The sequence below is a fragment of the Prinia subflava genome, chromosome 3, assembly GCF_021018805.1.
Source record: "Prinia subflava isolate CZ2003 ecotype Zambia chromosome 3, Cam_Psub_1.2, whole genome shotgun sequence".
NCBI lineage: Eukaryota > Metazoa > Chordata > Aves > Passeriformes > Cisticolidae > Prinia > Prinia subflava.
This window is the reverse complement of record NC_086249.1, coordinates 36199242-36213771: the sequence shown is the minus strand read 5'-3', so window position 1 is coordinate 36213771 and position 14530 is coordinate 36199242. Positions and strand designations below refer to the sequence as shown.

Below are 14530 nucleotides of genomic sequence, written 5' to 3'. Positions count from 1 at the left end.
CAGTAAGTATCTCAATATCCTTCTATTCAATTATTACTCTCTGTCTGATAGAGAAAATGGGAATGACTGTAGCCTGACTGGAGGCAAATTGTATTTAACTTAATAGAAAAGTTGCAAAATACAGCTGCGAAATTCGGATTATTCAGAATAGAAATTATGGAATGTTCACATTCTGACATGAAAATTTGGATGGGAATTCATGAAAAATTCAATAATTTATTTCATTTGAGTATTAAGGTAATGCAACATTGTCAAAATGGCAACTAATTCCATGGAGTACCTACTGTTACTCACAGAATGCATCAAAAGGCTGTACAAGCTCACTAATGGATGTCTTCAGTGAAGGAGAACTCTTGCTGTAAGTGTTCTTTACTGTACATTTTCATTGCTGTCTGCTCTGATTTTAGGTGTTCCAAATGATTGAGCATCTCCAATTTAATAAGGCATGCTATTACACACTCTACTAAGTCTCACTGTCAGAAAGTGTTAACTGATTTTCAGTTAAAATTTTGCTTTCTTAATTCACTACATTCCTAGTTCCATATTTATATATTTCCTTAAGCAATTCCCTCCCTCTTCAGTGCCTGAGTTTATCAAGTACTTAAATAGTATTTTATACAAGTCTTTTATTAAAAAATATTTTTTATTTCAAAATACATATTGTATTCACAGATTTAGAGCAGTACCGATACCAGCCAACTAATATATATTTATAGTAAGATTATATATAGCTTGCTTTTCAACGTCTTAATAAATGAACTATCAACAAATTACTATTGCCTTACAGAAAACTTTGAAAAATAATTAAAAAATAATTTTTAATACTTTGCCTATATTCAGTTTTAATGGGAACCCCAGAAGTCTAGAAGGGTGCTGGGTCTATGATAAAAGTTTTGGGAATGTCTACATGGGTAGAGTAGTCCCCAGCTAAAAGTAGGCCAAAGGAAGAAAACACCTGTCAATAATATCTAGAAAACCCTGCATGTTTTTGTACAACTGTGCCAATTGTCCTATTTATTCCAGTGCCAGAAATTTATGTGCATAGGGGAGTGAGGAAAAGCACACAATCTATCTTAAATGTGCAGAAACCCTCCCAGTTGTCATTGCCTTTGTCTCCATGTCCAGCTGAGGTGTAGGCACAAGAGCAGGCTAAACATTTGTCCTGTTCTTAAGAAGAACCCCACTTAGGATATGCATTGTTGGGCTGGACACGACACTGTTCGACTTGGCCCTCCACAGACCAAGTTCTCCCTGTCATGATAAGGTGACCCGGGGGTTATTCTAAGGTTTAGTATTAGGACTTGACTTTCTTCTGGTTAGACTCAAACCCAAGTAAAGTTTGATATGGATGGCAACAAGAACTTGAGATTGAGCGCAGATTTGAATCATGTTTGACTAAGAGTGCATCTAAAACGATAAAGACCCATCTTCTTCTCTTACACAGTGCTTAAAAGTTTTTGTCAGAGGAAACTCCACACCGCACAAAGGTAACTAGTTATCCTGGTGAACACTGTAGTTGCATTACTATCTGTTCTTATCAAAATGAAATATAGGTCAATTTCCTTTCTTGGTCCAGGAGACCATGATAGGTGGGGCATCCACTAAAATCCATGGAAAACATGGTTTTCTTCATCAGAGGCTAAAAAAATTTAGACATAATCTTTGGCACACAACTGTTATGATAATGGGGCAGAACCTAAAGAATACAGTAACTGATTTAATGAGGGGTTTCTGACAGAGATTTGCTAGAGTACCAGGAATGGTAATCATCTGTTCAGGTGCATTTTTCACACCTGAGTTTTAGAAACCTAGCATGACAATCCTGGACTAGAGCTAGTGTGACCTCCAACCTGAGCCTTGAAGTATTGAATGGTACCCCCAAACTGGTATAACCTAATAATTCAGTGAGCAAGCATTCTGTCACCTCCTCCAAGTCATTGATTAAGTTTTTGAAAAGGACATGACCCAGGACAAGACAACTGATGCTTATTACTGCCCTCCATGCAGACCACAACACATTAGTATCTACCTTCTGAGCCCGACTACCTAGGCAGTTTACTTTTTATTCTTATCTGTTTGACCACTCCTCATGGCTGTAATAGCCTAACTAGGGTACAGGAATATTGTGGGAGAGTCAGAAGCCTTGCTGAAGTCAAGATAAATGATATTTTGTGTGCTCCCATAACCTATAATTCCAGACATTTTATCATAAAATGGCAATCAGATTGGTCAGGCATCATTCACCCTTGGTAAACCCATGGCCCTTTTTTCTTAAAAACAAGTGCAACACTTGCATTCCCCCTGTCATCAAGGATCTCCCCAGTCTCCAAAACCTTTCTAACATTGCAGAGGGTGACTCTGCAAGAGAATCAGTTCTCTCTGCACCAATGGATGCTCACCATCTTATTGCCATTTGCCTTTTGTAATTGTTAACTTAAGCTCAGCTTTGGCACTCCTGACACAGAAAGTCTGACACATTTCCTGGCCCAGACATTGTTTCAAAATTTCTTCTTTATTTATTTCTTCTGTATCTTCTTCCAACTCTTCTATACTGCTCTTTAATTGAAGCTCCATCACAAATAACTTGCCAAACTAAGCCAGGATATTTATCTTCCTGAGTATCAGGACTGATCATTCCTACATTTGGAGGATATGGTCCGTAAATTTGGTCAAGCTTCTCTGGGTAACTCTACCCTTCAGATCTGGCTGCCATGGGATCCCGTGAGTAGCAGATCCAGCTGTGTGTCACATTTAATTGACCTCTTCAGAAGTTGTTGCTGACACCCTCTAGAAATTTTCACTTCTTCCATGCTGCCACGCTTGTCTTTCAGCAGACATCACAGACATCAAAGTTCCCCTCTTTCAGACCTACTGGATCCTTCAGAATTGTCCACAGGAATTCTGACACTCTTGTAGTCCTAAATCCCTTAAAACTCTTAGTTTTCTAAACTCTTTAGAACTAGCAGTCCCCTTTAACGCTCAGAAAGCCTCATTATGTTAAAAACAGAATCTGAAATTTCCATTACATGCAAAATGTAATATGTCATCCAGAGGGAAAAATCCAACCTTTTTTCAAACTGATTTTGGTGCAAAAATAATGCTACTTTTCAAATTACTCTATTTCACCTTATTCACCAAGCTCAAGGTATAATTATTTGAATGTCTTCTCTGAAACTGAAGCTGAATATAATGAATTCACAGGTTTCTTTGCTCATCCCCACAAAAAAACTTGAGACCTTGTCCCTCTAAACTCCAAGAGAGAAAAGAAAAAAAAGAATGAGACACAGCTGATACCTCTGAATTAATGTGCACAAATTTGGAAATGCCCATATGTTTTTTAATTGGGGCAGCATGAGAAAAGGGATACAGTCTCTGTTCAGGTTGTTCTCTTTTAGTCTAGCTTTTATGAAATGAGATGAAATGAAAAGAAATGAAACAATGGAATTCTGTTCAATTTAGTCATCTACATTCGATGCTGAAGGCCTCTCAAACAACAGAGCTTAGAAAAGTTTCTGTCTTTCATCATTCCAAATTCTTACAAGGAGATCAAAATCTATTCATCTTGCAGCATATCTATGTCTGGTTCATGTTCTCCTTTATCAGCTTAGCTTCTTTGCTAGTATTCATCACACTGTCTGGTTTTATGGGGGTTAAGGCAGGACATGTGTGCATGGATTAATTCAACACCAGAGCTTCTTCAAGCTCTGTTCATAATTTCATTATTATTTTAATCTCTGAATAGACATAGCATGTGATTTCTGTATACTGAAAATTATTACTTAATGAAAGAGTCAAGGATGCTTTATAGAAAAAGAGAACACTTTTTATACAACAAAAGAAACTTTGATGTCTAAAGAACCAGTCTGTCAGCTCTGAGTGGGCTTATGAAAGGGCTGTGCTATAGAACCATGTCGATCAATCACTAAAGCACCAACGCCCCTTTTACTCAAAAACTGTTTTCCTAGTAAAATTATATACTGCAGTCATGTTATGTTTAAAGTTTTCCTTCAGCATAAACTCTCTTCAGGACTCTACAAAAATATATTTTAAAATGTTTGCAATGTTTATTTCTAAATGTATTTATCAATCTTAGTGAGAATACAACTTTTTTCTTGTATTATTTTACAGAGAAAAAAAGCTATCTTATTAGCTAGCAATATTTAAATATTTTAAAGAGTGATATTTTTAAGAGTGATCTTAATGAACTTTTTTAAAACTAGGACCAAATATTTTTAAAGTATTAGCTAAAAATACAATATCTATCATGAATATTAAATCTAGTAAGTCATCACTACACAATATACTTAGAATACAATTAATAAATATAAGTGTTATCACAGTTGACAGATTAATAATTGCCAAACAATGGCTAGGATAATATTTCACAATTACTTTTAAACCTTTCCCAATGATGGGAATGCTTAATTGAGTAAGTGTGATATATATGAAACAACTCACTTCCTAAACAGCAAATACTTGTCAATCTTGGAACTCATGAATCACAAAAATCTAATTCTGACACTATATTGATACCTCTTTTCAAACAGTATCAAATACTTGGAGGTATAAATGCTCAATTCCATCATGAAAAGGCTTTTACAGTAGTATTGGTAATTTATTATGGCTGTTACACTGATTCTCCACAACTGGTGTTTCCTTAGACACAGGAAAGGACTGTGATGCTTCAATTACAGTTCCAGACTTTGAACATGCACTAAACATCTTTCCTAGACTCAGTGGGTAGTGGTGCTTTTCTGTGATTCTGTGGGTGATATTTCTGGTATCCTCAGAGTTACTTCTTGTCTTGAAAGATGTAGTCTATTAAAACAACACCCAGTAACAAATGTTCTCTCTTCTTAATGATGTCACATGTACTTTTGCTGAGGATTGTGATATACATGTGCACTTTGCACAAATGTATTTACAGTTGATATTTATCTGAATTTCAGTATTTCCCTAGAATTATCCCAAATTAATGAAGTCATTACAGTTAAGTCACTATCCAACTGGGCGTGTCAGGCATACAGATTCTTTAACACAGAATTAGGAAATTCCTTGTAATTGCAGTGTTCACAGTCCACTCTGTGAAAGGATGTAAACCTGCATTGCTAGAGCTGTTGTTTACTGCTCTTGTTACAAAAGCAGAAGGACCCTGTCCCTCAGCAGACCAAGGCTTTTAGTGGCTTCCAAACAGGAACTACAAGGAGACAGGCATTCCTATAAGTAGGCTTTCTAACGTAATTTTTTTTCAGTCCTCGCTGGTGTCAGAGAAGAAACACCCAAGCCCATATGTAGAAATCAAATCTATAAAATATTTTTTAAAACTCCTTAAAAATAGAAACCTGAGCGACACAGAAAATAATTACACATTTTTCACATTGTCTGTGAATTATGACATGCAGGCACTAAAAGCATATCTTCCATGTGAGCTGCATAAGAGAAAAATTATAGGTGATCTAAGATCTTTGGCGCTGTAATCTGTATGACAGTAACAGTGCTGTAAAGAATTCATGTAGAGGGAGACCCTTCACAGGAATTCAAGCACTAAAAACTGTATTAGTAAGTAGGACATAAAATTAATATACTTTCTTTTTAGTGAGTATCGAAATATTTATATTAGGATAAAGTGGTCTTCACTTACTGACAGAGGTGTAATAACTTTAGATAACAGAAACTTTCTTCAGTAGTCAGGGCAGAGCTGTAAAAATTTATTATTATTGCTTTTCTTCTAACAAGTCTATTCAAATCATCTGTGTATCACAAATGCATGTTAGGAGCAAATTAGCTTAGCTTCAATATTCACTGATGCATTTTATTGCATTCTGACTAAAGTTGCACCTTGCAGACTTCTGAAACTTACCCTTTAATCTACTACATGCAAAATTACATTATAAATAATAAAATATATATGACAGTGGAAAGTTATTAAATTTACTTCTGAATTATATAGCTGCTTAGCCTCAAGCATGAATTAGTGATAATTACCTCCAAGCAGTAATTAATTGGGCAAATAAATTGTTAAATTTTAGATGCTGATAAATAGGAGAAAGAAGCTAAAAAACCACAGCAACTGTCAGCAATATTTTAACTAAGGAATTCTATATGAGATAAAATTACAGTAAATACATTTATAAAATATCAACTAAACAGAAAGTATGAGACAACAGTAAAATACATTCTCATAGAATGGCTAGAATTCACTGCAATCTACAGCATCAACAACCTCAGTATTTCAAAAATTATTACTAATGTCGAAATTACATATGAGAAAGTACACTCAAAGATATATTTTTCTAACATACTTTCAGCCAAAGTACAAATCACAGCTGAGAAGAAGAAAAAAGAACCATCCATTACCTACAGAGAAGCTGGTGTACATACAAAGTAAGTGAAGTGGTGAGGCAGGGAAAAGAAGACAAGAATGGGAAATTAAAAAGGACACTTACTGGGGAAAACCACATCACTTTCAGAATCCAAATTGTCAAAGAGAAGTTCACAACTAGGATGATAAGCAGGAGGAGAACAAACAGGTAGAGACAACGCTTTCTCCAGCCATAAATTCCAATTTTGTAGATATATTCATTCTTCGGCCTCTCTAGGCTCGTGCCTGGTGTCGTTGTTGTGTATTGTTCACGTACCATCTGCTATGTAAGGAGAAAAAGAAAGAGAACCGCTTAGTTGCTTAATTTAATTGACAATATTTATATAAACTCCAAGGAAAATATGAAGATTGTAATAGCTAGGAACTAGAAACTCTTACGAAGTTTTACCTGGAAAGCATTTTCATCATGCCCTGTTCAACTTATATCTTAGTTTTTGATACACACAATGGATGTGATGTTCTAATATATGAACTGCATTAACTGCTGTTTTCAGGAGGCTTAAATTTATTTCATCCTATAAAGAATGGCAAAGCCTTCTGCCCCATTTGTCACAGTATTCTAATTCTCGCATATAAAATATTTCATGGGATCAGATCATAATCTACAGCTCACAAGTGTGTATCAGTTGGAATGCCAATACATATTAGGCTTCAGAATATGTATGTAAAGAAACAAAATTATTCTTTATGATGTACAGGAAATAATGATTTCTCAGTTAATCAGATATTCACTTTTAAAGATATATCAACATTAAAAACATTGCCTACTGCATTTAAACAACTTTACCTTATACTACAGTTCTTAAAGAAGCATTGTTTGAATTTAAAGGAATCTTACAAGTTTGCACTTCCTTAAAACATGAGAATATTCCCTAACTTTCCCTTTTACAGCACAGAAATCACCAACAAATAAAACCATTCATTAAAGCTTACAATTTTGGCCAAAAGAATAAAAACTCAGCAGCTGAAGCTGCTTATAAAGAACAACAGTGGGCAATATCTGTCTCATTTGCAACAAGATAAAGCAAAAAAACCCCAACCCAATCATGAATGTCAGAAACAAAACAGGTATTGTAAATTCAAGCCCTTCCAATGAGCCAGGTATGTCCACAGGCATGTTACATCCAAAATCTGGTCCACTTTCATATAATATAATGCTCCTGAATGAGAGTGCCTTCAGAAAGGTTTCACACAAGGTCTACTCTCAATTCTGAATTTCCTCCTATCAATGAGATCACCATGCTCTGCTCACACAGGTTTCAAAACATGATCAAACAACATCCTTGCCTCTGTTCAAGTTTCCTGCAGAGCCATCCTGTGTCTGTAACATGCTTGTGGCTCTCAGTTCTAACCCTCATTTTTAGAAAGATGTCATCTTTTGTTCCTGTAGCTTCCTAGCAAGACAGAGAATGACATATCAGTTTACAACTGAACAGAAGCCCATGCATTAGCTCCTTGTATATACGCAGTAGTCATCTTATTTCTGTACTTTCACCAAAAGAAATTAATTTCTTGTTTATTTATATTCCAAAATTAGACCAAATAATTGGCAGTTCATAATGCAACTTTGCTTACAGACATTATGGTATAATATTATAATTTTTTTCTGCTATCAGTCTCAGTTGCTCATAGACTATGTATATAAATATTTTCATTGCTAAAATAGTATAACAATTTATTACTAAGGAATTATATTCTGAAACAACTTGTCTTAGTATTAGTGCAAAACATTTACAAGATTTACAAGATGTTACTTAATATTTCCCACATGAACTATGTTTGTTTAAAAATACAAGATTATATCTTTTAGTTCTGTTTATTACTCAAGTACATAGTACTGATTACAGAATGCTGTTTAAATATAAGTTGATGCTATTTTTTTTCTGTTTTCTACTTATTGCATAGTAAACCATATTACTCACACAGATGTTGCCCCTTATCTGAAATGGTGCCATAGGTATTGGGATATATATACATAAAACAGGTTCCATAAGATGCTCAGACAAACCTTTACCCTTATTTCCACACAGATTTCTTCTCAACACATAACTTACAGAACAGGATGCAGTAACTCTTATCTGGTAACAACCAGAGACAAATGTAGAGAAATAAGCTGCGCAGTTCTTGTCCATGAGTAGTACAACTACGTCCTGGTTCTGGCCAGGTTAATATTTGCAGTAGCCAGGAGGGGCACGGCTGGTTATCCTAAACAACCTGAGGTTATCGTATACAACCTCAAGCCACGTGCAGGGGGTGTTGGGGGAGAAGGGATCCCTTCTGGTCCTGCTGGACGCCAGTGAGCGGTCGGGGTGTTGCCGGTTTCTGTGTGGTGAGTACTCGCACGGGGATTTGTTTGCATCTGTTCTATGCCCCCCTCCCAAGGCAGACTGCTTTGCCTGTTACTTGTGTTGCTGTTCCCTACACCTGCAAAGTAAATTTTGCAGCAGAGACCATTTGCCAATGAGTTAATTAGTTGTCACATCTTCATGTTCTTATGCAGCCTCATTACAGTGATCTCTGAGGCTGGAATTCATCTCACAACGCTAGATATGAACAATTTAGCTCTGAATATCTGAGCCAGTCAACCTGGTATCCCTTTATGGTTAATGGAGATAGGTCTCCCTGCTGGGAATTATTCATCTGACTTACGTTAGATGTGAATTTTAGACATCCATCAAAAGAGAAAGAAATAGAACCTGGGATGACTTTCTCATACGTGTATGCTGATATGTTGTAGAACATTTCAACCAGAATGATTTCCAAAAGCATGTAATTCAACAAGATAGGATTTTTCTGATTCCTGTTCTTCTGTTCCATTTTCATCCTGTTGTAAAATGTTTCTTTTGTGAGCTGAGGGTTTTATACATAATTTATTACATACTGCTGTTTAATGAAGTGAGGTCAAAATCCATTACACATTTCAGCAAAAAAGCCTGTGAGTTTTGTGATTATTTTCAGCCCTTCAGAAATTCCACAGGGGACATCTCCCAGTACAGCATTTTTCCCTGCATGAATTATTTTTTCCTGACAGAAAACAGTTTTGTTGTTTCTGAGCATTATTAATACTGCCAAAAATTGCTTTGGTCATAGTAAATAGGCAGTGCTGGCCTAGACAACTGAATGCTTTGAGAAGGATTAAGTTTTTCTCCCTAACATAATATTTCAGTATTTTTAAGATAATTAGTCTCCTACTATTACATAATTACAGTGGAAATCCTTTCAGAACTGATACTGTTGGACTGTTTCTTTTGGGAGAATCAACTTCCCATATTACTGACTTGTATGTTCACGAGATGAAATTACATAGGAAAATAATCTCAGACCTGTCTGGAGAAGTCAGAGAGAAATCTTTTAATAAGTCTGGGATGTTTTAGGAAGGTAGGATGAAAGGAAAGCCTTAGATGGGCAGACCTCATAGTTGTGTTGTGAAGTCTGCTGAGATTCAAGATAGACTCACAGAAGAACAACAGAGAAATTATGAGAAATGTGATTTGTAAGTGGAATAACCATGAAACTGGTTGTGTAGGAGCATTCTAAACAGGCACCCAGAAAGAAGTGGTGACTTAGACACCTGGACACTTTCCTGCTTCTCCAGCTAACACAAGTTAGTTGGAGAAGCAGGAAACCTGTAGAATGCACAATGACTTTGGTAAATGTTATCTTTGCATTATTTTACAAGGAAGCAGCACACAGTGACTAAGAGTAAGAAATACTGGCATCCTTGAAGGCAGATAAAATAGCAGTTGAGTTTCAGAATTAAAATTCTTACATCTTTCAAATGGGCCATGAAAACGTCTTATTTGCACCACATCAGCAGTACCACAATAACCCAGCTGCTATGAATAAAATACTTAACTGGAAGTGGAATTTCTTGGTGTTCCCATTCAAGGGCCAACACAACCAGCACATTCCTTATGGATTTTTGTAGATTTGGCCATAATTCATGGGATTGAGCTCTATCATGATAGTTTGTTACTTAGAAGTATTTTCTAATTGTCATCATCTATTTTATTAGGATCCATTTAAATCCAATTACTTCTTGCCTCTTTGCTGATTTAAACCAGATACTGAATGCTAATTAGCTGCCAAAAGACTTTTCACAGATTTCAAATTATAGATCAAACTAGTGAACAACCAGTAACACTGCAGATTTTTGACCTTGTGAGATTTCCCATATCTTCAGACATTGTATGTGTTGCATGTAAGGCATAAAATTCATGCCTGCAGTAATACATATGAGCTGCCCTGTATGTTCTTCACACTTACAATTGTCCTCTAAAAATATATAACCATGACAGAATATTTCCCTAGCTCTAGTGCACCTTTTTCCATGCAAGACTTAGAAACTGGTCTCTGTCATCTGAGTGATTCTCAGGTCCAAAAGATTTTTATATTAATATTGATTAATGAAAGACATTGAAAAACTGTCTATCAATAATGTTACTGTTGGACTGAAGTTAGTTCAGGCATGAAGTTCAATAAGCCATTCTGACAGCTCTGAAATACTCACTTAAGATGGCTATGATTTTAAGAAACAATTTGAAAACTTATCCTTTAGCCTGTTTAGAAAAGCAAGCCTGAGTAACAGCGTGTCATTCGTACTATTTTCATGAACTACTTACCTGTAGGAAATACTGAAGACAGAATACTAATTCAATTAAAATAAGTAATCTCAGTATATTTCAACTGTAAAAACCTGTTTTCATTGTTTTTGTTCATAAATGGCTGCTATTTTCATGTAAATAAAACTCCCCTTTATAGACAGTTCAGAACTGTGTTACTCAAGTACTTTATCATGTTGTTATAGACAGTTCAGAACTGTGTTACTCAAGTACTTTATCATGTTGTCATAAAGTAACTGATAATAACATACAATTAGAAAACATAATTTAAATATAGAACTAGTTAGTGAGTAATCCTAACAACCAGCTGTAATTCCATTAATAAGTATGTAATTATTAGCATTTTATATTTTCAGCAAAGAGACAAAAACTTAGCAGTCAATAAAAACTTTTCAAATCAGAGTTCAGAACTGGTCTGGTTTCATGATGAAACTGGTACCACTGGTGCTAGTACTATGCACGTTCTTCTTCATGAACACTCATCAGTGCATCTACTCTTCCCTCTTGTTCTGGTTTTGGCCAGGACAATATTAATTTTTTGCGAAAGCTGGAAGTAGACATTGTGGAAGGAGTGTGTCCAGGACCCTGATATTTTTCTATACCCCAGCAGGTCATTGCCAGGGGTGGGGGAGAAGGGACTCTGGCTTCTGAGGAAAAGGGAATTCCTTTCAGTGGAAGAAAACATGTTTGGGAAGAACTGATTTGCATCTTTTTATTGTTGCAGGCTTTCTGCACAAGTAATTTCTTTGTGCTCTATCTTCTCTTGTTAATATTGTTGCTGTTACTGTTTGTTTTCTTATCTCATTGCTGTTTCCAGCAAACTGTTCTTACCTCAAACCATGATCCTTGCCTTTTGTGCTGACAATTGGAGGGGAGGGCGAGCAAGTGGTGGGATGGTTTTAAGAGGAATATTGAATTGGAGAACACCATTCCTAAACCAGGACACCTCCTTACATGAAGTTTATTCATTCACATGCAAGAAAATTCACAGTATGTGCAGGCATGAAAGAGGTGATAATGCTAAACAAAAACAGGACCGTGAAAAGACCATTCCAACCTCTTAAACTAAATTCTTGTGCCATTGCATACTAAGTGTAAAATGAAATTAAACAACCTGTCAGCTGAGGCAAGTGAGAACTACTTTTACGATCTGCATACAGTATCTTCATGGAATATTATGTTCATTTTTTTGTATATTGTACTGGGCTAGATGGGTATTACTATAGTATGAACATTGGAAGTACACCAAGACTTCACACTTCAGTGCACTCAGGCATGCACACTTTTGTCTTTGTGAACACATAAGCAGTCCAATGATTAACCAACAGGAAAGAGGTGCTGTTGGAGTATTTTCCTGAAAGATGGAAGACAGTTGAGGTAATCCTGTTATTCAGAGAAAAAAAAAAAAGAGAAACCTCTGGAATCCATATGGAAAAGCTTTCAGGACAAAAACAGAGAGGCAGGGAAAAATCAAAGTCTCATGATTAGGTGAAAATTTTGTAATTACTTTCAGTCCTTTCATCATATTGTATTTAATCTTGCCCAACCTTGCTTTGTTGAAATTTTTGTGTTATATAGCATATTACAGTTTGAATTGTAAACTAGTGTCATCAGCTGAAACGAGCTGGATCCCTGGAGCGTAATTTGTGAAAACCAGCCAAGAAATTTATATGGCCTAGTTAACTGTTTACATACCCTGCACTGCATATTTGCATAATAACTATGACATGGTCACAATCAACAGCTTTGTAGATTTTAAGTAGAGCTGAAAGGCAGTCACTGACAGCACAAGAGTATATAAATATTAATTACATAATTATTAATATTATAGTAATAGATGCCATATTACTATTAGAACATATTAATAATAATATGCCATATAAAATATTCTTTGTCTAATATGTCTACTCTTGAATCTCATTTACAGTAAATTTTTTAAACCTTGTTTTCTAGATTTCAATTTGATTTTTCTCCTTTAAAAATTCTGAAAACATCAGTCAGATAAGAAAAAAAAATAAAACCATGTTATTCCCATCAGAATTAAAATACCACACAAAAAACAGAGACTTTTTTTGTAAATTATTTTAAACTTTTACATTACAAGCATTTGAAGAAGTAGCTACTTTGTGGTATGAAATGTCTCCTGTCTGTTATATAAAATGCCTGAAATTGTTTTAATTAAAAGAGTGAACCTTCTCTCCCTGAAATTCAGTCACTATTACAGCTAAGTGACCTTTGAGTACCATAATATGAAAGGAAAATTAAAATCTCAAAATTATTACTTTTCAGGGATTTTCAACATATCTGTTACTCTGTCTTAGTAGACAAACAAAAACACAAAGAACTTAGAATACCTGATGTAGAAATGACTGAATGATGATGCAGGTGAAGCTACTGTTTAAACCCTGTGGAGCTCTCATTACTATTACAGATTTTAGAAATAATCCTTTAAGAAGAGAAAAAAGAGAGTTCTGTACAGCCACTGTTTTCACTTAACAGTTTGAGACTGAGACCCATTAATGGTGTCAAGACCACTTAAGCATTGCCTTACTTACTGCTCTTTGTATGATGAACTTTCATAGTTTCAGTGTGTAAAACACTGTCTTGTCCTGTTGAATGTCATTCAGTGTTTTTCAACAGGGTTTATTACCACAAAGACATTTTAAAACGTCAAACCTGCAACAGGTAACTAATCTCATCTTACTAGGATAGTTTTTATTCTCCAACCCCTTTGAGAAGAAGTTATCTCATGGGCCTTGAGTAGAGGGTAAAAATGCAATAGTGAACAATTTGCTTTAATGAACCGAATGGTGAAATAAATTTTGCCCTCTAAAGACCAGCACACTTTCCCCCATAGTACCTGCTCTTCAACATGATTTATTTTTTCCTTGAAGGACTGCAAGTACACCAGATACATAATGTACTGCCATGAATATTAGAACAGAAATTGTTGTAGTCTTCTGGCTGTGAGGTTTCTCTCTCTGAAGCACAAGCCAGAGTAGATTCATTCCCCTAGATCCTTCTTTTTCTTTAATTGTGCGTTTAAGAAAGTGTTTATAACTAAGCTAGGTATGAGCTTTAACTGCCTGTGTTTGTATGAGCAAGTCTTTAAACAACTAGCATGAGATCTGTAGCACCTGTCTTGAGACAGGCGGAAGAAAGTAAAGTATTAATGTGCAAGGAATACTGAGAGCCATTGTGTTCCTATGGAAAGGCTAGGAGAATCACCCTTCGTTGGAATTCTGGAAACAGAGAATTTTAGGCTTTAGTATACAGTAATGTGTGTGTGGCAAGATGGAGGATTTTGGGTGTTATCTAAGTCCTTCTTCTTGACTTTCTTCTTCCTTCTCCATGGATTTAGGTGGTTTTCTGTAATTGGGTGAAAAAGGCCTGCATTGCAGACCTTGGGTGGTCATGACTGGGTCAAAAGCATAAATAATATAGATGTCATCTCATTATTGGGGGATTATTGCTTAAATAACCTTGGAAAGAGCTAGAGGTACTCCATTTTACCTTCATTTTCTAA

At 35.6% G+C, this 14530-nt stretch overlaps 1 protein-coding gene across 7 annotated transcripts in view; it reads right to left on the bottom strand.

The window, feature by feature from the left end:
• SGCG (sarcoglycan gamma) overlaps positions 1 to 14530 on the bottom strand; it is a 108595-nt gene that overhangs the window by 48332 nt on the left and 45733 nt on the right. For 4 of the 7 annotated variants that reach the window (XR_010080013.1, XM_063394675.1, XM_063394674.1 and 1 more), the window contains one exon: positions 6447 to 6644. Coding sequence is in view for 6 of the 7 variants with exons in the window: in XM_063394675.1 (XP_063250745.1) it covers positions 6447 to 6641 (195 nt within the window). In the remaining variant the exon portion in view is untranslated. The remainder of the gene's footprint in view (positions 1 to 6446; positions 6645 to 14530) is intronic. The other 3 variants (XM_063394678.1, XM_063394676.1, XM_063394679.1) reach the window with 1 other exon arrangement.